General features: G+C 36.2%; 1 protein-coding gene and 1 long non-coding RNA gene across 3 annotated transcripts; one reads left to right on the plus strand and one right to left on the minus strand.

Annotated features, from left to right (window-relative positions):
• Positions 1–292: 292 nt before the first annotated feature.
• LOC147508013 (ENHANCED DISEASE RESISTANCE protein (DUF1336)) lies at positions 293–25,258 on the plus strand. 2 transcript variants are annotated; one of them, XM_086600633.1, is made up of 22 exons: positions 293–860; positions 947–1,021; positions 1,133–1,186; positions 1,326–1,391; positions 2,466–2,524; positions 2,923–2,996; positions 4,326–4,451; positions 5,061–5,095; positions 7,385–7,485; positions 7,557–7,652; positions 8,479–8,543; positions 12,289–12,360; positions 14,615–14,782; positions 15,755–15,987; positions 16,148–16,214; positions 20,322–20,497; positions 21,844–21,945; positions 22,856–22,903; positions 23,208–23,351; positions 23,460–23,555; positions 24,358–24,459; positions 24,947–25,258. In XM_086600633.1, exons 1-22 carry the CDS (start codon positions 645–647, stop codon positions 25,037–25,039), a joined length of 2,268 nt encoding a protein of 755 aa, XP_086456759.1. In that variant the 5' UTR covers positions 293–644; the 3' UTR covers positions 25,040–25,258. The 2 variants fall into 2 exon arrangements, with proteins under 2 accessions (XP_086456759.1, XP_086456760.1); XM_086600634.1 differs by lacking the exon at positions 14,615–14,782.
• On the minus strand, positions 18,137–19,069 carry LOC147508014 (uncharacterized). The gene is made up of 2 exons (XR_015217873.1): positions 18,934–19,069; positions 18,137–18,201 (listed from the first exon to the last, which is right to left on the minus strand). It is a non-coding gene; the product is annotated as an uncharacterized LOC147508014 (long non-coding RNA).
• Positions 25,259–25,846: the final 588 nt, after the last annotated feature.

Genomic DNA, 25,846 nt, shown 5'->3' on the forward strand with positions numbered 1-25,846 from the left:
ATATCGTACTTGCATGTGTGGTTGCAGATGCTGATGGTTGGATTTTGATAAACATTGACATGAGTCGCAGCTTTGATTGGGGATTTGTGACCCGGATGTACAGACTACAGACTACAGACTACAGAGAGGAGTCTTTGCTGGCATTGGCTAATGCTACTGTCGTAGTATGGTGCCACTGATTCAGTCAAATCCAAATTTGAAAGAGAAGTATGTTTTCAGCACTACCAACGCATCACATGTTCGTAAGCTGTTGCAAATATACTCTTGAATCTCTTCTCACTTTCTAAAGTTTGCCGACCTCCCGACTCCTGTCTGTCATCCCGTGTAATGTATTAGTGTATATATACAATGGGATAGTGTCCCGAATGATTGAATGATAATACACCGCGTTGTTTGTTGATAGAATGAGCTACTCCCAATACTACCTGATCATCTCTCCCCATGTCTCCCACGACAAAAACACTATTAACTACTACTACTACTACTACTACTTGGCTGTTCAACTAAACTCAACTCCAGAAAAACACACGGTTACACGTGTACGGTTTTCCAACATCTCCAATCTGTAAATTATAATAATAATAATTATATTTGACACAGATAGATCTAACTAGTACACACGCACACCTTAAAAAAAGAAAGCAATGTCGTCATCATCATCATCGTCGTCCTCAATAACGAAGAAGGTGATGAACAATAATGAAGAGAAAGAAGAGAGAGGACACTTTGAGTTTTATGGATGGGTATATCATTTAGGTGTTAATTCAATTGGTCATGAATATTGTCATCTTCGTTTCTTATTCGTTAGAGGCAAGTACGTTGAGATGTATAAACGTGATCCTCGTGAATTCCCTGGCATTGTAAGTTTTAATAATTCAGTGTTTGATTTGTATTACAACTCTTTTTCTTTGGTAATTAAATTAATTAATATTGTTGTTGTTTGTAGAAACCTATTAGAAGAGGAGTTGTTAGTAGTACACTTATGGTGGAAGAGCTAGGTCGTAAGAAGGTTAATAACGGGGTGAGCTTATTATTGTTATTACTCAATTTTATATATATGTTTTTTTTTTTTTTTAGTTGAGCTGACAGTTTGATTGATTGCTTTTTTTGTTTTTGTTTTGTTTTGTACTAGGATCTTTATGTTATAAGATTTTATAACCGATTGGACGAGACCAAAAAAGGAGAAGTAAGTACTGATTCTCTTTAGCGGAATTAGTTGCAATGATTATCTAGTATGATGCAAATAAGCTCACGTATTGCTTTTTCAATTCTGTCAAGTCTGTATTTCCTGGCTTTCTTTACTTGATCATTCTTGGAATTGTCAGATTGCTTGCGCTACAGCTGGAGAAGCAAGGAAATGGATGGAGGCATTTGATCATGCCAAGCAGCAGGTACGAGAGTAAAGACTTTATATGGTCTGTTAATAGCATCATATTTATATTACTTTTGCGTATGCAGCTTAAATTTTATGTCTACCGCATTATTGCAATTCGTACGAGAGGCATATATTCGTTAAGCTTTTGCTAATTATTGTTAGCTAAAGCAATTTATCAGTTCATAGGTCAGAATTTTATACCTGAATTAGGTCAAGTGGATAGCAATTAGCAAAAAGAGGACTACTCGAGATTCAGTCTCTTGAGACCCTAATTCCACAACCAAAATTTCCAAAACTCTCATATACTGCTCTTTCCATACTGAATGACATATTGTAGGCCATGTTCTATGAGGGAAGCAAGTAAGATTTGTAATCTTTACAAAATGAACTCTGAATTGTTGGTGATCACCCAGTACACTGAGACTGGGACCAGATGTTTTAAGCTAGAGGTTAATGGTACATGAGTCAGTTTACTGATTTACTGGTTCACTGTTTGCTTTGCACATTCGGTAGAATACTACAATCAATCATCAATCATCATCCATTCCAGTTTGTCTCGTTATAGTTTGATGGATTTTTGTTTGAGCATTCTATATAATGTCCAAACAGAGTATCTGTGAAGCTTTGATTACAGAAGTTTAAAAGTTGACTTAGTATGCAGTTAGGAGTGCAATGATCTCAGTATCACCTAATTCAGAATTTCGGACACTAAATCAGATGTTAGGTTGATTACGCTATCAGTTAAATCTCTTCTAAAATTGAACTTCCAAGGGGCCATATCCCCATTGGATGTTGCATGCTTGCACATTCGTTGATACTATAAGACACCTTTTAATAATAAAATGAAACGAGAGATGGCAAGACAACTATGTAAGATGGTTCTCAAGCGCTTTTTCCTAATTAAGTAATGAGACATATTGCAACATATTTTTTTCCCCTCTTATGCAAACTAGTTTTTTTATATCCAACTTTATCTTTTCAGATGGATAATTTACACCTTCCTTTTTTGTGTTTATAAACATCAATTTCTATACAAACTTCTTCTGAAATGTCCAAAGTAATCCCAATGTGTTGCGCATTCTCTTAACAGGCTGAGTACGAGCTATCAAAAGCAGCCAGCCGCCACCGTAAACTAAGCATGGAGAATGAGTATGTTTTACCTTTTACTTGGACACCAGAAATGGATTTAAATAACATATAGTATTCCCGTTTGGTCGACTATGAGGACTGTCTCTAAGGTACCAAGTACCAACTATGAAGTATGCTTGAGGTTCACGAAGGGATTGAGTTAGAGCCATTATTTGATAAATATACCCTCATCAAATGTTAACTCCATGCCCCTATTAAATGTCATCATATCTCCATTAATTGTATTCTATAAGTGGGGTAAAATGTTTAAAAGGCTTATCAGATAAATGGTGGTTCATATAACTCCTACTTGTGCTCAAGCGATAAGCGTACATTTTTACTAAAATATATTGATGCTGTAGTTGTCTTCTTTGGTCAAATCATTATCCTCTTATGCTTTTCCTCTATTTTTTTGAAAGGCTTAATCTTGAACATCAACCTCGAGTCAGGCGATATGCTCATGGTTTGAGAAAGCTAATCAAAATCGGACAAGGTACACAACATTCAGCATAGTAAATTTACATTGACTTTTGATGCGAATTTTTATGTGTTTACTTTTTATGGTATTCATCTTATCGAATTTAATGGCATGAGTTTTTTTCCTGGCCAAGAGTTATCTTCTAGCATGGATCTGAATTAGGATTTTAAGGATATACACACTTGCAATACTAGAGATGCATACGGAGTTGTCGAGATAGCTGAGATTATAAACCATTTGAAAAATAGACATGCTCAGCTATCTCGAGATAGTTGAATCATTTATGTATGATTCAATCATTTATGTATACTTTATGATTTTGCTCCTCTCATCGCGCCCCCATTGGAATCCTAGACTTCTTATGGGAAATTGTGGAACCCTGGCTTTTTGTGGTTTCTTCCTATCAAACTCTAAAGTTTAAAACTCTGTTTTCCAGTTGATCCTCTCTTGCCAGTGTGGCAAAGTTGTCCGAATTTCGCTCTTTTTATAATCAGAGCATCTAGATTTCAAGTTTTGTCCAGAGTCACCAAATCTGGGAAAGACTCAGTATTCATACTCCGGAAATGAGAGCTCATTTTTCTCCACTTGTGCTTCATGTGCCACTCAAGTGGGTACTGGTTAATGATTTTCTCATTATCTATTTTTTTTTTTTTCTTCTTCATATACAAAACCCTATTTTAAGGCGATTTCATATTTACATGGGCTACACTTGTTTTTCATATTTTTTTTTACGAGTCATGACGATTCTCATATATAAATAGGTCTGTTGGATCTGCTCTCTTTTGTTCTGATCCTTGTGCTGTGACTTATATTAAGGGCAAGAAGTTCTTGAAGTACCCTCAAGTTTTTATTGTTTCAAATTGGCCGCTTCCCGACCTGCCAAGGATGGTTGAGGGAGTTTTGGTCTTTTCCGGTTCCATGTTTGTGGTGTGGCCCAACTGTCTTTGCATTTGTTTAGTTCGTCTCACATTGCTGCCCTCAGGCCAAGTGGGTAGATGAATTCGTTGGTTTCATCTACTTGAAAAAGTTGGTTTTCTGGCAAAGAGAGCTTATATATATTCAATGAGCACAAACATGTATAGAGGGAGGCTTTATGAGAAACGTACGAACATAAAGTCATGCATATTCTGTTTTCTCTCTGTTCATCATGCTATTTCTTGGAATCTAGGTTTATTGCATGGTAACCTTTACCCCTTGCTATGAGGCATGTGACAATTCAGATCAGCGTACATGCTCTGTTATTTTAAACATTGTGATCAACTTCTTATATTTAATCTTTTAATGTTCGTAATTCAGCTTCCTAATATTCAATTGTTTTTTATCGATTTTCTTCCTTACTTATAGGTCCAGAATCACTTTTGCGTCAATCCTCTGATTTGGGACGAAATGTTAGGCCCGGTGGATATTTTGAAGCCGAAGTTGGGGATGTGATTGAAGCACATGAATGGAAATGCGCGCGTGCAGTGAATGGTACTCCTTTTGTTGTTGTTGTTGTTAAGACCTGCTACTACATCTATGGCAAGAATTCGATTCACATAAAAATAAAATAAAATAAAATTTCCTAGGACATCTTTTGTCTGCATTTAAATGGAAGTGACACATCCAGATGTGTAGTGTGAGTGTGTGACTTATTTTATGATTGTATTTGCCACTCCAGATACAATCATGTAACAGGCACCTCTTGGTGGCTTCATTTTGGCTGGCAATGTGGCATATCAATGTGTGCAAATCTGATCTGGTGGAATATATTTTCTTTAATCTGATGGTTAGATAGGGCTAGGATGTGTTTTTTTTGCTTACACTGAAATAAGCTGTAAAAACATATTGACGTGGCTTTCTACCTCTTATTGTTTGGAGTAGTGTGTAACCACGACTATTGCATTCCTTCCTGCGAATGATAACACAATTTTTGTTCTTTAATTGATGAACATTTGATGTCCAATCATGACACAATTTTTAAAGGTCAGGCCAAGGCCATGACAACCACTTCCCAGAAGAAAATTAAAATTTGGTTTGAGTTTGTTTATTATTTGGGAAATCAAATTTCTTGCTTTAATCGTTCTATTTTCTGTTATGTAGGTATCAGAATTTTTGAGGATGTTGCTGACATGAAGGTACTTATTTCTTATCCACTTCTAAGCTATATATGGTGTGCTTTGCTTGGCACTGCTTTCTGTTCGTTGTCAGCATTTTCGCTCTTGTCTGATAGGCTCAGAGTGATGCATTCTGGTTCCCAAACCCTTAGATTGAGTCCCAAATTGCTTTCTGTATCCTTAGGAATTTCATGAGTTATGTACTTATGCTTAGTTGCTACTTTGGAGTTACTTGGCCTAGATTCCAATTTTAATGGTTAAATTTTATCACGAATTTCAGGTACCTTTTAGTTTCCAATTTGAATTGAGTCTAGTTTCTAAACTAAATGAGTTTTTGGGCATCAAAGTTTGGCCAAATTCACATTTGGTGTAACAATTTTTTTTTAAAATTTGGGGAACTTGGTATCTGATTTTATTATTTTAACAATGTGGTACTTCTGTTACCATTCCGTTCAGAAATAGCTAATCGAATGAATGTTGTTTAAATTAAACACATATACTATATCACTTTACTTCCGAAATTCCGTTATGTTGTGGTCTATTACATTTAACTCTGATATTAAAATTAACATGTGTCTTCATCTTGATCGTTCAAAAGGATGAAATCAACAATTCTCACTTGATCTTCTTCTACCACCCTCCATATCTAACCTCCACCATGAAACTCGTTATCCTAAAATAAAAAAATCCCCTCCAATTACTACGGAGGGCAATTGTGATGGGGATGTAGAATTTTAAGAAAATGGGGCTACACTTTTGTAGTTGATTATGCTTTTTATTATTATTGGGGTTTGATTTTGTGGGGTTTTTATGTCAATTGATTAAGGAAGATAAAATTTTGGATAGAAAAGAAGATGAACAAGAATGGATGAGGTTGGGGATGGTGGTGGTTAGGAAGAAAAGAAGAAGATGAAGAAACTATAAAAGGTTGGCCGTTGGATTTGTAAATTATAATGGCCCGGATGACGACACATTATACTGATAGTTTTTTTATTTTGTTTAGTCACATTAGATTTGATCATTTGAGTCACAAAAAAACAACACGTGTCACTTAATTTAATTGGGTTTGACAACAAATATAATTTTAATTTTAATTTTTTATTAAAAAAATAAAATTCATTCCATTAGCTATTTCTGGACGGAATGGTAACAGAAGTACCACATTGTTAAAATAAAAAACTGTGTTGCCCAAATTGGTGGGGGAAAAAAGAAGGTTAGTTGCTCAAAGTTTCTTGGCCAAACTTTGATTCCCAGAAATTCATTTTTCCCTTCTACATTCATATAGTTTCTTAACTATGTAGTGGATTGTATGCGTTTGGCCAAATCTTGTTGCTGATTGTCTGATTGATAAAGTTTGTGCATGTTGTGAGAGAGTGTTTGTTTTATTGATTACTTGCAGGGTGTGTACAAGCGATAACTTGGCATCCCCTTTTCAAATTGTGAGTTTCAAGTCTGGTTGTTGAGCACAAATGTAGTTAGTGGCTCACAACCACCAGGTTGTGATGCTTCGGTGTCACATTTATATCTTGATGTACGTGCAAGTGCATTCCTGAGAGCTTTTCCCCTCTCTTTTACTCTAACCCTAGCTTCTTCCAATAATCTCTCCAATTTGGCTATCATCAAAATATTGCTGTGTAATTTTCCGAACGCTTGACTTTAACATATGTGATTTGTCTAACCTTGGGCTGGATCTTATATTTTCCATTATCTCCGCTCCTTCCAGTACCTAAAACATTCAATAGGACACTTTTCTTATCTTCGTGTAACAGTGGGTCTCTTGGCTACACCACTTGCCCAGCGCTACCTTATCCATTCGAACCCGGAAGGTCTTTTTATCTTTTTGGGCTTTTTAATTTCTTTTTCCCTGGCCTCTGTATATTCTCTGTTGTCTTCTCAGCTTCTTTTTTAGCTTGCTCCATACCTTTAACCAATATGCTCTGCTGCACATCATCATCTGTTCAAAACTTGAAATATAACCCGTTTATGCAGTTAAAGGTGAAGGTGCTAACAGGCGCTGGAGATGAGCCTAGGCGACCTTAGGTGATTCTAGGGTTGCCTAGGACCGAGCCTAGTAGGCCTTCAGCAGGAGGCTCTTGGGTTGAGCCTGGCGCCTATGCGGTGGTCCTAGGCAAGCCTTTGACCGCATAGATCTGCCCGTCTTCTTTAGACTGCCATATATTAGTACATTACAGCTTGTAACTGGTTAAGAAAAGTGGAATGAATAATAAACGTCACGCACCCTTTTTCAGTCTCCTTGTTGTGAAGTCTTCATGATTTCCTTTTAGAGAAATTTTCATTCACTCTTTGCAGAACAGTAAAAGCATCCTTGTTAAGTCAGTTGGTGTTGTTGATGCAAGCTTGGATACAGTTTTTGAAGTTGTCTTAAGCCTTGATAGGCGCCAAAGATACGAGTAAGTTAACTCATCGATATTCATAGTCAATGCATATGCAGCCCATACCTATCTAAGAATGATCTTTGCAGGTGGGATATGTTTATAGGTGACTTGGAACTGGTGGATTCATTGAATGGGCACTATGACGTCGTCTATGGCACATATGACCCAAAATACCTAACTCGGTAAATGACGGCTTCTTTTTCACCTTATGCTTCAATGAGTTTAAGTTGGATATATATAGTTTAATGTGCTATAGTACTGGTATTGTTTTCTTCACTTATCCCACTTGTTTTTGCTGTATTGTTGTTAAGTTTTATCTATGCACTTTCTTTTCTCTCCCAGTCTCGAAGTTCTTGTTCTATTTGCTAGAAGACATTCTCGTAAGAAACCACGAACAAAGCAGTAAGAATGCTTTGTAATAGATAAAACCAAACAAGGTAAACACAAAATTTGAAAGCAACAAATCATCTACTACAGCTATAACCCTTCAGCACAACAGGATACCCCGTGCCTAAAGGGTGTACTGAACTCGTTAACTCATTATGCCCACAAAGTAAGTCCTCCCGTGTTTTTACCCAAATGTTATTCTTCCAGGTTCAATTATCTATGGGCACGTGCAGTGGTTATTTGGGTTTCTTCTGAAGTGAAAGGATGGCCTTGGGTGCATGAGTGCTTGATCAAGGCATTTGTGTTTCTGGTGGAGCCAAAATTCAGGCCATTCTCCTTCACACTAGTGATATGTAGGTTGAAGTATCTGAGTGAGCTTATGTTAGACTGATCTCCTTGAAGAGATCACTGTCCAAAAATTAGATCCTCACTCATCCCCAAGTGAACCCCATGGTATTAACCTGCAGGGGCGCACACACACAGACACACACAAAAAGACGCGGGTGTGTGTCCCTGGCCACCATGTCGAACCTGAGATTTTGAAGGAATGCTCATTTAGAAATTTGTTTCACAGTCACCATTTTCAGAACCTCTATATCTTAGACGCTTTGATGTTTTCAGGTGGCAATGCAAAAAGGATTTTGTTTTCTCTCGGCAATGGTTTAGAGGGCAAGATGGAACATATAGTAAGCTCTCTTCAATATTTTGGCTAGTGCTTTTGTTACTCATAAACAAACAAATTTAATGGATAGTATTTTAGCGAATGCTTTTGATGCTCGTAAGCAGTAATTGTATTGTCCACTACCTTTTTTGGGTATGTGTCTCCCTACACCTATTGTTGGAATTTATATCATTACTACCTTACTTGCGTGTGCGTGGATATTAAACTACAGAGTATACGAAGGTGTGCGTGGGTATTAAACTACTGAGTATACGAAGGTGTCTCTGTCGAAAGTTGAATCCCTTTAGTCAAAACTTTTTTCTTCTCCTCTTTTCCTTTTTCTTTTCCCTCCTTGGCCACATAACAGATCTTGTAATCATGACCAGAAACTTTATATATGAATTTTTTTATTATTTATGTAATATGGATACTCAATATTTCTAAAAGAATTCGTGTGTGATGGACACTTGGGCACGCTATGCAATTACAATTTCGAACTAGGGTTTTTTAAACCCTTAAAGACTAATAACATAATCTATTAACATAGTTAAAACTCCACGATATGCCACTTTCAAAGTAATTTATTTGTGAGGAGGCGCCTTGTTATGTCTTGACTCTTAACCCCAAAAATTTGTTGTGTAACTAAAGGGTAGTAATACTTTTATTTTTTAATAAGATGTGTTGGAAACCGACCCGTGTAGGCGTGTCAATGTGACTTGGGAAGAAATCAAAAGATTTATTTTTTGAAGATATTAAATTGTTATGTTGATTGAGCTAAGTAAGACTGGTTGTGGTCATAAAAGAAGAGCGAGTAACAAAATCTCATATCAGGGTGTTTTTATGTCTAACATAGCAATTGGTCCGACCTATGTGTGTCGTATGTGGAGCATTCGATTTTTTGCTACCATGTGGGCTTTGTGGCTGGAAAGGAATATGAGACACTTTGATGGTTGTGTGGCGTCTATGGCAGAGGTTATTGTATTGATCAAAAGGCTCACTTTCCTTTAGTCAATATTTTGGGTGAAGTGGAGAGACTATTCAGGGTCTTTATTTTCAGTTGGGATTCTTTGCTCGGTTAAGCATGACCGGAGCTTCTTTTTTGTCTTTTTTTGTATTGGATCATCTTGTATTTATTCTTGTTTCATAGTTTATAATTCTGGGGGATATCTCATCATATAGTTATCAAATCACATATCGTATCATTTTTCATTTTTCATTTTATATTTTAAGCATATCGAGTATTAAATCGTATTGTGTATCGTATGGTACGCTTAAGACAAATTTGTATAATAGTATGTGTTTGTGCATGTGTACGTAAATGTACAAAGATACACAAATAAAGTGTTTTCATCTATAATTTGTGCAGTTAAATCGCTACTTGTTTGAAGAGCGAGTAGGTGTAATCGGTCGGGGATTAGTCGGCATTAATCCGGTGATTTTTTATAACACCATTTCTTTACAAATACTAAATATATTTAACTTTGAAATACCAACATAATGGAGCCAATTAATAACCCAATCAATCAATAAACAATTAAAACACTTAATTAACTAAAATAAATATGATTAAAGTGTAGAACTTTACAGAATTGAGGGTTGATCGAATTGGCGAAATGTCGAGTTCAATGTTTAACATTGAAGTAGTTGAAATAGTGAACACAATTACTGGCACGTATGAATCGGCTAATCGGCCGAGTGCTTGGGGAGTTTTTGAGCCCGACTGTGATTGGGGATTAAATTGTTAATCGGGTCGGCTAAGCAGCGAGTACTCACCGATTACTCAGCGAGTACTCAACGATTTAATAGCCTCAGTCTATAATACTACAAATGCATGGGCGAAAATGTCATCATTTTCAACCACTGGGCCCGAAATTATTAGTATACCTAAGACAACTTTCCAAAGCTTCGAAAAGAGAAAGAAAAACTAAATGACTCTTAAAAACTCGTTTTTGGATAAAACTTTTCATTATTTCATGTCAGTGTGGCGTCCGCTACCGGATGTATCCCGTATCGTATTTTGTATAGTATGATACGCTCCTGCAGTCCTGCATCATACGATACTTAACATTTTTTATACAATATAATTGTGTGTTTCGATCTTAGTCACCAGATCGTGAAGCGGGAGCGAGACAGCGCTTAACTTGGGAAGCTCTGTAATCTAGAGCGCTTTCGGAGCGCCTATGTGTATATATGGAAAATACATAATTCTTTCTCTTGTTTATCGAAAATATGTTTTTCTCTTGAATAAATATGCAATTGAGATTTTTAATACCAATAGTCCATTAATAAAATGATTTTGATCTAAGTATCTAACTTAAGTCCAAAATTGCTTACCAAGTTGGGAACTGGGAGTACTACTTAGTACCCATTATAGTTATCGTATGTGCTGCACGTTATTAGTTACACACTTACACTTGGCACTTTGTCACATTACTTGGGCAGAGGTATCATTAAATCAAAAGTCAAAATCGGAACAGAGAATACTCCCAACTCATTATGATTAGTTCTTTAACTTTTTTTTTAAATATATCTTCAAATCCACTCTAGACCTCTTCTCTCCTTCCTCTTTTCGTTTGCTAGGAACACAGTGCCAGAAGGCATGCAAACCAGTGAACACACACGTGTCAAAGCTTAAATTCTTTATCATCTAGACTCACATACTACTTTCAGCTGAAACTTCTTGTAGATAATAGATCTAAAATAAGTCCTAAGATAATTCTCAATATTATTGTTAGAGGAAAGTGACGATTTTCGTCGAAATTTTGGAGAGCGCGGTTTTAAAAATATCGGTTTTATCATGATGGGCACTTCACACGGTTTGTATGACTAAGGTTTTGATATGTGTCATATAGTATGATATTGACAACCATGCCTTATCCTACTACATTGTTGAATTTCTAAGTTTGACACTTTGACTCCTCACATCTATGTCAGAGTGCAACACATGTATTCGTACTCATGAAACACAGACCACCCTTCAAGGAGGTGTAGGATTTTCCTTAAAAGACCTCGGTGATAACTGATAAGTAGATGCAATACCCACATATGATTCTCACTTATAGATAGCAGTACAAACTGATTTGGAACTTGTCAAATTGCCAATTTCTCCATAAGCTCAAACTTACATAAAGGGGAAAATTTTATGTATATAAGAGGAGGCTCGGGGAGAGAACATAGGTAGGACACCTAAAAACTGGGTTGGAATAATCTCAGAAAAACTAAAGCACGAGGCGCAACCATTACGTCTCTCAGGCAGTCGGGCAATAATCTTTTTACTGTAACCCCTTGGGGTTTTAAACTTCCTCTGACCTTTAGGATGAGTCTTCCTCCCGCTTTGATACCATTCTGTGACTAGTGATTCACAATGCTTCTACTGTCACCACCTGAACAACCCTTGTGGAGATAGTGTTTTCCTAAAAAGCTGCGGTGCTAAGTAGTTTGTGTTCTGTGATTCCAGCTAATGGAATCTGACTGATGTGGGGCTAAAGCTCCATCGCCTCTCTAGGTTTAGGCCGCCATTTCTATTCTGTAGGATGGCAAATTTTATATTCAGTGCTTAACTGACATCAAAGTGATACGTATTTGACTTAAGAGTGACTTTATTTGTATGTTGTCATGCAATCAGAATCCACTTAAAAGAAGTCTCACAACACATGCGTGATATCAGGAATTTCCTATTGTATTGATGCTAAGGGTTATGGTACATTCAATTTAACAACATCTTCTCTTTTCATCGCTGTATGATGGACCTGCTGTATTTATGTTTGCAGCCATTTTACAACTTCCAGCCACGCACAAGAAGCGGTCACCAAGATCTGGCTATCGACGGACAAACATTATTCGTAAGCATCTCTTACCGATTGGATAGATTCTTGAATCTTGAACCGTAATCTTATTCTTTTTATAACATGTGCTTTAGGCAACTACCTGATCTGTTTGTTTCTAGGTTACATTGACACGGGCACAGCGTGTCGGTGTCCGACACAGATACGGCAAGCAGTTGAAGATCGACACGGATAGGAATAATTAATTAATTTTTTAATAATTATAAATTTATTAAATTAGATGGTAAATCAGAAATTCAAGGTGAATTAAATACAATATGTGTCCGACACGGACACGGACACGTGGATACGCATCCGACACAATTTTTTTTCAAAATATGGCGTGTCCATGTAACCTAGGTTTGTTTGTAGGTCGTGTGTTCCATAGCTTGTGTCAAACAATGATTGGATTTGCACGTCTGACTTGCATATAATAGTATTAATTAGTCCATGAAAGACATTGTCTCGTTTTTTTTTTTTTTTTTCTTCGATAAAATATATATAATATTAATAACTAAAGAACCCTAGGCAACATATTAGTCTCCAACATACAATTTGGAAGATCTCCTCTAGGTTGCTGTTGATTAGTCCAAGCAGCCAACTTGTGAGCATCCCCATTAAAAACCCTATTAATCCATTTAAAACTAGAGAATTCAAAAACCTTACTATCTGGTTTATAGAGTTTCTTAAAGCTTCTAAGTGCCAAGTACATGAATGACAAGAGAAAGCTTGGATGGCTTCTGAGCAGTCACCTTCAAAGGAGTATTCTTTCCTTTTCAGATGAACCACTAGCTTTGCCGCCACTTCCAATGCCACCATCTCAGCTTCTTCAGCTCCCATAGCTCTAAACCTTCTTGTAGCTGCTCCTATTAAGGTACCTTCACTGTCCCAGGCCAAGCAACCAGCTCCAGCCCCCCCGTAGAAGGATGCATTGAATCTTATTATTATACAATCATTTGGTATGACAGGAAATAAATCGTTATAAGAACTAGAATTTGAGGCAATAGAGTGAGTTGAGTTAGAAGAATCTTCTCTGAATGCCAGTAGGCATTTTTCTGCTGTATTTATGGTCTTTCTGATAACCCTTTCTCTATTTGCCTTCTTGTTCTCAAATCTGACTTCATTCCTTGTTTCCCAAATGTAGTAAAGAGTTAGGCAAGCCTGATTGCCTGCCTGTGAGATGTGTTCTTCTCTGTTATGACTCCAGAGTAAAAACATATCCAGCCATTCCCTAACAGAGAGATGTTTGGTGTTTTGCATGTTAAGGTCAAAAGATGAAGTAAACCACACTGTTCTTGCCCACTCACAATTAAAAAAAAGATGGAGATCTGTTTCCAGAGTTTTGAAACAGAAAGGACGAGAAATCTCCATTCATTTTTCTTGAAGCCAACAAGTCTCCCATAGGTAAGGCATGTGGAAGTTTAGATTTCCAGAGCAAGGATTTGGTCATGTCCTTGAAGGTGGAACTTTGACCTGACCATCCCTTCCGTGTCAAGAACTTTAAAGTAGACTTGACAGACAAGGTTCCAGATTTCTCTTCACACCATTTCATCTTGTCACCACCAGCATTAGCAGGCCTGACTACTATGCCCCTGATACTCTGGCTAATCATAGGGTGGAAAAGACTGTTGATTTTGTCTTGATCCCACCCATTTTGATCTTCCAAGAACTGGTCTTTAACATGAAGATGCTCCAAGTTAGGGTTATTCACCCCTATTTCTCTCAGAGTTTTGGGAACTTCATTGCAGATAAGCCATGGGTCATCAAGAAGAGAGGTAGAGACTCCATTGTTGATATTCCACACAAGCCCACTACTAATTTTATTGAAAGCCTTGATAATGCCCTTCCAGAAAAAGGATGCATGATCAGGTGGCTTATCCACATCACCTATCCAGTTTTTACTATATATACTGAACAGAGTTTTTGTCCAAACTGAGTTGATATATAAGACCTTGTCTCGTAAATATCATATTGCTTTCAGTTTTTCTTGTTGACAATGTTGTGAACGTATAAATGCAAAAGCTTGTGAAGCTCATAAAGACATGCCATGTGGTAAATTGTGTATGTTGTGTGAAAAGACTCACCATCCTCATTGGCATTTTCCTAATGGAGTAAGGGAAAAAAAGTTGTTGTACACATTAGGGTTCAGATTTCCTTTGTTCAAGGTCCACTTGATAAGTTGTTATACACAAATGCAGTAACTCTTTCTACACCGGAGCTCTTATAAAGTTTTCTTTCAGTTCCTTATGTCCTTTTAAATTATGTGTTGTAGCTTCCACTTGGGAGATCAGAAGTCTAAGTGCATTACCGGGTTCAAATGTTCCAAGATGTCTTGTGACACTAATGTTGGAGATGGAGTCTAGTGGCTGGTTTAGATGGAAGAATAATCGTTCACATTTTGAAAAGACAATTCACTATGCATTGCTGTGCCAAGTAGCAGGTCTGGTATTCTTATTTTTTTATTTGAAACGATTATTATTTTTAGGTGTATTCTGTTTCACTGTGTTGTTGTGTCTGCTTCTCTAAGTATGGTGTACTAGCACTCATGGCGAAGAAAATAAAAAAACAGCATTTTTATGCTGTGGTGTGCTGTATAGATAAGTAATCTTTCCATATATTAGTATTGTTTTGTTTTCTTTTTTTACGAAATTTAATCCTTCTGATTGCTGGGTGAACTTATCCTATTTTTAGTTAGGTTGTGACCTTTTTCTATATGTCTTTCTAATGTTATTCTGTTAGAATAAGCATAACTTGCGTTTCTGGTACTTTTGCTCCTGGGATTTTGAAACAGCCGAAAATAGTAGGTCTGTATGTGTAGTATTAATTTTGTGGGTCTCTGTGTTTTTGAGGCTTTGGTTCAGACTCAGAGTCATGTACCATCATAAGTGCTTGTGTTTGTTATGCTAGAATCTTTCAATGCCTTCTCTTCTCTTGGAGACTACAAGGTTGCAACCCCCCCAAACACACACACACAAAGAAAAGAATAGAATAGATGGAGTAAGACTATGGCATCTTCAAATCTCTTTACCGCCGTGTAAGTTGTCTGAGTCTACTTATTGTTCGAGTTAGGAGGGTTCCTAACAAACCTAATACAAGCTACTTTTTCTCCATTCCATATTTTGCTTTCCCTTAACGTTCAATCATCTGATTTGTAATGTGATTTTATTTTTAAATGGTTGTATGGTGTTACTTTGATCAGAGTTTATTCCTTTGGTGGGCATGCACTTTATGCTCGACCTCTGAAGTCACTAGCTTCTGCTAGTTTGGTATCTATTCGTTAAATGTTTTATATGCCATGAGTCTTACAGCATGAACTCCAAGGCTTGGTTTTGTGTTTGCTCTTATCAGTGCATATGATGTTGTCTAATTGGTGCAAAACATTGTCCTTAGTTTTATTTGTCCATTTTTACAGGTCTTAGGGAATTTTTCGGTGCAAACCCAACACTTATAGTTGATTCTCCTACAACTATTGTCTCAAAATTTTCTAATGCTTCTACTGCCAATGGTGAATTTGAGGACTCAGAAGTGAATGAAGAATTTTATGACGCCGATCAAAAAACAAATGAAGAATTTTATGATGCGATTGCCGCTGATGAGTTATCAGAGGATGAAGACAGTGAGAGTGATTCAGAATCCGGCAAGATGGTGCGTTGTTTCTCTAATATTAATTTTCTTCTTAGAACAACATACCACGTGTTGTTGAATGAGTTAGTTTAATGTAAACTGTCTAACTCAATATACATCATTTTGGAAAACATATATAACTTTTAATTGGTGTTTTCCTCTCTTACAACATATGATTCAGGATGGGAAAGTAACGCTGAAGAATGTTTCATGGGCAATTGCAAGCTTAGCCTTGAAGAAACATTTAGGTAATCTCTCTTCCATTACAGGATATATACAGCCAATTTCTGTTTGTTGCAAGTGAGTATTAGCTTTTTCTCAGTAATGACATTAGCAGACTGTTGAAGATATTAAAAGATTTCACACAAAATTACCCATATTATGCCAGTTTGCTCAAGTTTACGATAAAAGAGAATCGATTGCCAATTAGCTGAGGGTAAACTAAATATTGTAGATAACATATGCCAAAGGCTAATGTACACACACTTTTAGCCACCTGTGGTGGGTAGTTTTGGTATTTTAGTAACTAGTAAACGGGCATGTGTGTTGCACGTGTTACACGAAGACGGTGAATTTTTATTTGTAAAGAACGAGACTAAGGTATGACATGGAATGTTAGCCACTGACACAAAAGCGTTGCACAAAATAACATTTGAACTTGCACGTGTTCTTGACTAATTTATCTGGCCATCAACATTAAAATAAAGTATGCTCAGGATTAAAGTTTTGAATGTAATCAAATAGCATACTACTCTAACAAATACCAACAAAGATTTGCAATTACTTTGAAATCAAATATGCTCAAGCAAATTCTGTGTGTAGTCCTTACAAAGAAACTATAATAATTTTCTTGATCAGCCTTGAAATGAAAAAGCCTATCAGGTTTTCTTTCCAAATTGCTTTATGAATACAAAGTGAAAGGGTCCGACAATGAGCATCTGGTAAAAGACGATAATCCACAAAAGTTGTTAGAATCCAAGATAAGACTGATGTTCTCCCTGAAGTCTGCTGCTACTAATCTGTTGAAGTTGATAGCGGAAATCGAATTCGATCTTAAGGTTGTCACACATTGGTAAATGATCATCATATCCAGTCAGTTACTCTTCGTAATTGATTGTAGTGTAATATCACTGAACTAACGAATGAGGGAAAAAAATGATACCATAAGTAACGATAGAAAATAAACATGTAACAACTAATTGTAATATTCATTATTGCCAAACATCATGTCTTGGAAAACCCACAATTGGCTTGAGAAGCTGAATCGATTGGTATGCGTTGTCCAAAACTCAAACAACCACATGATCAAAGGATGATACGTGAGGAGGGCTCACATCATATGCACCAAAAATCTTGCTACATGTACTGCTAACAGAAAAGGATAGCATATCTATTTAAATGAGGACGATATTTGTTACATTATCCGTTTTATTGAGTATACCTATATCTATTTTAGCATTCAAAAGAATTTAATTGTTCGGGACTTACTATTTTAGCGCAGAATATTTAAGCACACTGCATAAATCCTGAGTTTCCTACCTCCATAAATCCAGAGGCTGCTACTTCCAGCAAAACCTCCCTTTCTTCTTTATGATTGATTTCCCTCTTATTTGACTAAATAGATTGGTAAATGAAAATTCGAATTATAGAACCCAGACTTCTCAATTTACTTACCCGACCTAAAATTTCATTTATTTAAATTATTAAGCGAAGGGCAAGATGGGTACTGAGTGTAAAGATCAAAATAAGAGAATGATGAGTACATCCTTGACTTGGGTCTATATCTCAGAAAAGAGGTGTAAAACCACGATGATTCTAAATACTTCCGCGAGAACAATCCAATAATCACCTAGTCAGTCAAATGTATTGGAACTACTATTGGACCTCTATTCAAGAAATTTAAAAAAGAGAAATCCTCAATTTTAAACATGAAGCTAAAATTATTTGTCAAGGTTAATATTAGCATTTTGAATTGAACATAAGCTTTTATTTGGTAGGTAAGTTCGGTTTGAACGCACAATCTGAATCATGAAAAAGAAAAAAGAAAATAAAAATAATAAGAGTACTAATAAACTTGCCTGGCATTGCTTAGACACAGACCATGAAGTATCATTTGGACCATCCCTGGACTGAACATAGAAGGCAAAGATGACGCCACTAACCAATCTTTTCGTAAATAATAGAAACAATTAATTCAGAGCTTTGAACTTCAGAACTTGATAAGTATATACAGACCTAAAACAATTTATTATAGTATTATTAAAGCTAAAAATGTATCAGAATTTCCCTTAGTGAAGAATACCACTGAAAAGATGACCAATGCAAAAGCAAAAAGGAATGAGTACGTCAAAAAAACAACAAACTAAGAAAAAAAAAAAAAAAACAGATATAACCAAAAATTAGTAAATGAAAATGCCGTCAGACCAATGCCAACTTTTTTCATCTTTGTTTTGTTGAAACAAAAAATTCTTAGTACCAGGTTTCATGAATGACTTGAGTACATTTACTTAAAGTACAGAAAAAAAATACTTGACCTACCAGGTTTCATGAATGACTAGAGACCTAGAGTACATTTACTTAAAAGTACAGAAAAAAAATACTTGACCTACCAGGTTTCATGAATGACTTGAGAACATTTACTTAAAGTACAGAAAAAATACTTTACCTTACCTAGGTTACATTGGCACGGACACGTGTGTCCGTATCTGACACGGATACGGAGTGTAGGACACGGAAAAATATCAAAAACTAAGGTATATCACACAGAATATGTGTCCATGTGTGTCCGACACGGACACATGGATACGTATCCGACACATTATTTTTGAAATATGGTGTGTCCATGTAACATAGGACCTTAATAAACTAAACAACTTTGGAAAATTGCAATCGCAAACAATGTACTGCATGTGTTTATCATTCACCAACTATTTATTTATTTAATGTGTTGACAATAAATAAACTTACCATTTACTAAAACTGTTTAAAACTCCGATCCATAGTCAGTAATCACGGCCAACAAATACTAACAGGGTAAAAACTTAGAATAGAATAAAACACATAGGAACAACAACTTCGTTGAAATTTACACATGGCAGATAAAAAGTGGGTGTTCTAGGTAATGAAATTGTTGATATTAAAGACATCAACGAACGTGTGAAACACTACAGAACGGTAAAAACTAAATATAAACACTACAGATGGAAACACTGCAGAACATGTGAAACACTACAAATGGAATCACGTACCACTGTGTAGGCACACGATTTAAAGAAATGCAGGAAAATAGAAATTCAGGAAGATGAAAAAATAAAGAATACCGTTTAAGATCAAATTGAAAGTTCAAGGAAAAGTGAAATTAGAAACATTAAGATCAAACTAACCTCTTCCATTGAACAGAGGAGTGAAATCGGAATTGAACTATGAAGGATAACAAATCGTCTGAAAGGAATGGGAGAGTGACATTCGAAATGGAACTATGACAGTGAACAGTTCGCTCGAAAGGAATGAGGGAGAGAAATTGTTGGAGATTGGGAATAAAGGGATACAAAGAGAGAGATTAAGAAATCAGAGAAAGAGAAATAGTAAAGGATTAGAAGACGATTAAGAAATCTGGAAAATTAGAGGGTAGAAGACGAATGGTTAGTTTTTCTAAATTGGGGTTTAAAGATTGTAACATTTTTCTAACATTACTAATTTGCCCTCTCACTTAAAGAGTTCCGAAAATTTAGGGGGTGAAACTTTCGGGTACCCTTTTGATTTAAAAGATTGGGTTAAAACCGAGAATTCGGGAACTAATTACCAAAATCAGGTTTTCGCATTATATATAAGATAAGGCTTTTAGTATTATAGTAATAATATCATGACATGGCAATCATTGAAGATGGGATGGTCTTAGTTGCAAGGTCCATTTAGTATTATAGTAATAATATCATGACATGGCAATTATTGGAATTACTATACCTGCTTTTAGTTGTAGTTGCAGGTTATGTGCCAACCTAATTTTGAGAGCATCTATATTATAATGGTAATAAGGCTGTTCACACTGCAATCATTGGAGATGGGATGCTTAAATTGTTTAGGTAATTGGATGTCTTCGTTGCACATGTCATATAGGCTCGAGGGACGAAGGGGTACCCATAAATTGTTTGTCTTTTTTTTTTTATATTCTGTTTTTCTTTGTAGAATAAGAATTTCAAAATTCCGCATGTGCTTGCATTTACTTTAAGGGGAAAAACAAAAGGAGTTATTAACAAAGCAAACACATTTTGAAAACATGCTCATTGTAGGGATTACATTTACTCAAAAGTAACAGTGTCAAGCAGAGAGGTTTAATTCATTCTTTGTGGTTGCAGCTCCAGTTGCAAATAATGAATTGGAAGCACACATTTCTCCTATCAGTGTTGATGCAAATCAGTTTAATGGTTCTATGCACCAAGCAAAAAATGAAAATGATACAAACTGTTGGACCTCTCCTGGGGGGCAAGAATTTATGGTTAGAGGGAAAACCTACCTGAAGGATAATTCTAAGGTGGAGTTGCATATCCTTTTAGTATGATTGCCGTACATAGCATGTATTATTTGAACTGTTTCAACCATTTGTATATGTCCTTGTAGCATGCATAATGTTGCTAAATGTGATCAGTTCTGAGATGTATTACTGCTTAGCTTTACATAGATATATAGGGATATGTTGCAATTATAAAAGCGTCCACAATGCCAAGCGGATCTACATGAATAAAACTGCCTGATTTTTGGTTATGGTGCTCATCCTCACAAAAGTTCTATTCATTTTTCTTAAATTTGGGTCATCCAACTCAAAACCAATTGGCAATGAGTGGAGCAGTCCCAGGAACTTATATATTGTGATGCTGGAAGTAAATATCTCAACACTCCCCCTCATGTGTAAAATAACTTTTTGAGCCAAACACGTGGATTAACTTGTAGTGGGTGACATAGAGTACTTGGGCCATTGGGTTGGAGTGAAGTAGTCTGCTCTAATACCATCTTAAACTTCGGAGCATCCAACTCAAAACCAATTGACAATGAGTAGAGCAGCCCGAGGAACTTTTATATTGTTATGCAAGTCTTAAAATGCTCCACGGGGGATTGTATATCTCGACTATTAACCTTGTCAATTGTTAAAAAGTGACCGTTTTGACCATTGACAGTGCTCTCTCAATTAAGACCAAAAAATTCTAACTAATCGACTTTCGTGAGGATTATCTCCATGTTATAACTTTTTTAAAAGCCGCAGGTAATGCAAAGGGAGTCTAGGACCCACAAGAACACATAAATAACTGGGAAGGGAAATGTATTTCTAGGTTGTTAGAACTTCCTGCTTGGTTGTTGTTAGAGTTCTAAGAGGGCATCACCCGAGAGGATTTTAGGAAGTTTCTATTATTGTTAACTATATTATTCTCTTATATATATTGAAGTGATACGAGGCCGAAACTATGACCGTATCCTCTTTTTCTCCAAACTTCTTCTCCATTAACAACAATACAATTTTACTGTGGTCATTTCATATATGTGTAATAGATAGAAGAATTTGGAGGATAAGGCAATGATAAGTCAGCAATTGATGTGTAGCTTGAACTATTTTGTTTTTTCGACCTTTGTATGCTAATTTTAAACTTGTCTAGCAATTAGGTTGTACCCTATAAAACACTAATATGCTTCTGCCACCTAAGTTCTTATTGTAGTACTCTGGATTTCCTTGACTGCATTTTACAAGTGATGACATTGGATTCTAATGATCACTTTGTAATAAATTGGCACCATTCATGTGTTATGTTAGTGTATCCATATTGTACATGGAAAAGTTATTCTGGGAATAATCAGCAAAGTAAACTGTCTCTTGTTTTCCTTTTTCAGGTGATGGGAGGTGAACCCCTCTTAAAGCTCTTAGCAGTGGATTGGTTTAAGGCTGAAAATTGTATTGACAGGGTTGCAATGCATCCTAGATCTCTTGTTCAGGTGATTTTGCTGCGTTATAAGTTGCAGCTCCTATCGCTGTGTATTTCCTTGTATTTTGCATCTTGTTTGGCAATCAGTATTGGGTTGTGGGCTATGAAACCCGGATATCTCTCATTGTTCTCGTACCTGTGTTGAATACTAAACGACTGTGCTGCTACTGGACCGATACTTGTCGGGGACATATCCCTTAGCAGGAAAAAAAAAGATAAAAAGAACAGGAAAATCTGCCACTACACCATATCAGTGTCACAGTGTCGGTGCCTATGTTCGTATCAGGGCATCATATTGCAATGTGTTCTTGCACAATCGTTTTTGCAAGGCAATTTGTTCCTGTACTTCTTTGCATTCTAGCATGCACAGTCGGGGCAAATTTGTTATAAAGTTTTGCGGTTGCCACGTGGTAATGACTTAAATTTGCGTAGTTTGTTTTAAAGATCAAAAGAACAGTAATTAAGTTCAATAGTATTTTTATGCTTCAGACATCACGTGGCTACAGATTGTTGGTCAACCCGGGTTGACATTAATTCTATTACTAGTACTAACACTACTGCTACTGCTACTACTTTTTCAAACTTGTTACTTTTATGCGCGTTGCGCTGACCTTTTCTACCACAGTTGCACACTACGACTTACCATCTTAATTCTTCAAATAGTTATTAGAATTGAGCAAATATGATATTTCTAGCTTCAATAGACAAAGGAATATGAAAAGAATTGTGAGATGGTCCAATCATTTTCCATGAATGCAATTGCCAAACCCTATGGAAGTGTAACAGTGTATGCTCTGTACTCTCTGAGATTTTGCTCCATCAGTAGAAATAGTCTTAATGAGTGCTTTGAGCTTCGTTGTTTTTATGCCTATATAGCTCAAGTATTGATATGTTTATCTGGTGACTTTTCTCAATTCCAGTCAGAAGCAGGAAAAAAGCTCCCATTCATCCTCATCATTAATCTTGAGGTATGTAAAACATGTTCTTCATCTTCGTCAGTAATCAGTATATGAACTATTAAACTTTCATCTTGTTTCTTGTCATTTATATCAGTACTAAATTTCTATAGTTGGTCAATACAAATATTTCAAGAGAAAAAGAATGTTAGAGATGGTTGGGAGTTTATGTTCGAAGATTGCGAACATATTAACAAGATTATCACTTTTACCAATTTGGGTCTTCAGCAAACTGACTACTAACTTTTGTGAGAAGGTTTTATATGTGATCTTGGACTATTTTAAAGTGCTCATTTGGGGTAGATTTGTTGTGCAGGTTCCAGCAAAACCATATTACAGCCTGGTTATGTATTATGGTGCTGACAGACCAATTAAGAAAGGATCTTTATTGGGTAGATTTGTAGATGGGACTGACATGTTTCGTGATGCAAGATTTAAACTCATTCCGAGAATCGTAGAGGTATGACCTTATTCTAGGATTACCTATATCAAGGTTTGTGATATATCAGTCGTTCGTGATGTTTTTACCTATATTAATGTTTCTAATACACTTTAATGATTAACCCAGGGATATTGGATGGTTAAGCGTGCAGTTGGGACAAAAGCTTGCTTACTAGGGAAAGCTGTGACATGCAATTACTTTAGACAAGATAATTTCCTGGAGGTATACGTTTATGGTGTTGATTTTCTGTTGATTATATCTCTATAACCATTTGAAGGACATATGCTTATTACTGATAATCTTCTATTTTAATATTTGTATTCTTTTTTAATGTATATTTAATGATAGTAATATGATAGGACAAAAATGGTTTAGTAGAATTCATGCAGCCACGCCTATATTTGTGGATACAGCTTTGATAACGACAACTGTTTTGATTGTGTGAGGGGCGGGGGCCACTTGAATTCAGTGTGAAAGATTAGCATGGATCTAATTGAAATGAGAATAAGTGTTATCTTTGGAGCCGCTTTCCTCTGTGGCCCCACTACCAAAGTTACTTTCAAAAATGCTGCTGTTGAGATTAATAATCCCATACAGGTATCTAACGCCTTGCATAATAACAATTAATAATCTAAAGATACTGGGACTCCACTCAGAGCCAATTGGTCTTCAGTTTGGGTGCCCAAATTTGATAGCTGCCCACACTTTGCTGCTAACTGAGCTACATGAATTTGTCAAAACTTTGGTGTCTGTGTCATAGACTTATAAAGTTATAGTGAAGTATATACGAGAACTTAACCGGACTTTAACTCCTCAAAACCCAGTAGTTAATGTAAGTAGTCAGATTTTGCTCCGCATAATACTTATATTATGCACCACCATACATGCTGGAGATGATCTAATTAAATATGAAGTTTAGCTCCTGAAAAGTCGTGTATGTTTATCGTCATTTTGATTGCTCACTGTGGTTTATATCATTTTGCACTTTGATTTTCTTACTAATATCAAAACCCTTGTAATGTAGATTGATGTGGATATTGGCTCGTCTTCTGTTGCGAAAAGCATTATCAGCTTAGTCCTTGGATACGTAACAAGCCTTGTTGTTGATCTTGCAATTCTGATTGAGGTTTGTATTTCTGTAGTCTGAAATTTTTCATAATTATTTGGTCTTTCTCTGTTCTTCAACTGATCATTTAAGGCACAATGCGTACTGAAGCTACACAGTAGATAAGGCAAGAGAATTATACGATTTGAAATTTGTTCCTACCCATGTAAAGAAATTTCACTTTGTCATGCACACATACAATTATACAAGTATCTATATTTTTGCTTTTTCTTAGGTAAAACTGTAAAAGTAACATCTATGAAATGTGCCATGAATAATTTCACTTTGACTACGAATAAAATATTAAGTAGAATTTTGTGAATGTGACATTGAATTTTGTAACTTTATTCACACAAAAAAATGCAACTATATAAAACACTTACTGTAAGTGCAGACACGTGTTTTACATAATTTGTGTTCTATTTATTCACGACACATTTTATAAATGTTGCGCACATCCTCTAGCTTGTATTGTTTTAACTCTTGGTAGTATTTACATCTCTTGCAGGCCAAGGAAGAAGCAGAATTGCCCGAGTACATTCTTGGTACTGTACGACTCAACCGTGTGAAACCCGACACTGCTGTTCAGCTCGAGGTTTGAGGATCTAAGTGTCAACGTCTGTTTAATCCTCTAGTTTTATTCAAATGAATCCGTTGAGTCGGTGATCAATTCTTTGTGCTTTTCGCATGCTTGGGGTGAAATCTCTTAAGGCTCATTGTAAAACATTACGAATGTTTACTATTATAAATATGAATACAATACCTATACAGAACCACTGTCATGCAAACATCACTGTATATAAAAAGCAAATTGTATCTTCTTCTGGTTTTCCGAGTCATAGTGATTGCTGCAGGCAATTCATTTTTGAGTCGTGATAAGGAGAGATCATTCTCTCTAAATTTTGGAGAGATCAAGGCAAATAGCCGTTGGATGGAGAAATTTCTTCTCGAGATCGAGGTTGTTGCATGGCCCACAACTGACAAACCACACTAAACCGTATGATCATGTCATCCAACGGCAGATATGAAGTGCACACTAAATTTGGAGAGAATGATCCCTCCTTATCATTTGCCTTCATTTTTGCCAAAACCTTCTGGTTTTCTGAGTCACAGTATGTGCCAGTGTGCCACAGTCAATTCATTTATGCCAAAGTAATAAGGCTGGCCTAAAACAGAAGTTATTCCGTGGAGTTAAAAGTACAAAGTTCGTTTGTGGTGTATGAGTATGACATATATAGCCATGGAAAGAAAAAGATACTCGCAACAATGAGGATCTACGGTAATGGGAGTGTGTGAAATATGATACTATATATTTTTTTTTGCTAAGAGTAATTGGTTGTATTGATAGCAAAAATGAAATAATGTTACATTATGTGCTGGTGGGAACCTTGAGTAGGCTCTCCAACAT

This window comes from Coptis chinensis, chromosome 3 (genome assembly GCF_015680905.1).
Source record: "Coptis chinensis isolate HL-2020 chromosome 3, ASM1568090v1, whole genome shotgun sequence".
NCBI classification, from domain to species: domain Eukaryota; kingdom Viridiplantae; phylum Streptophyta; class Magnoliopsida; order Ranunculales; family Ranunculaceae; genus Coptis; species Coptis chinensis.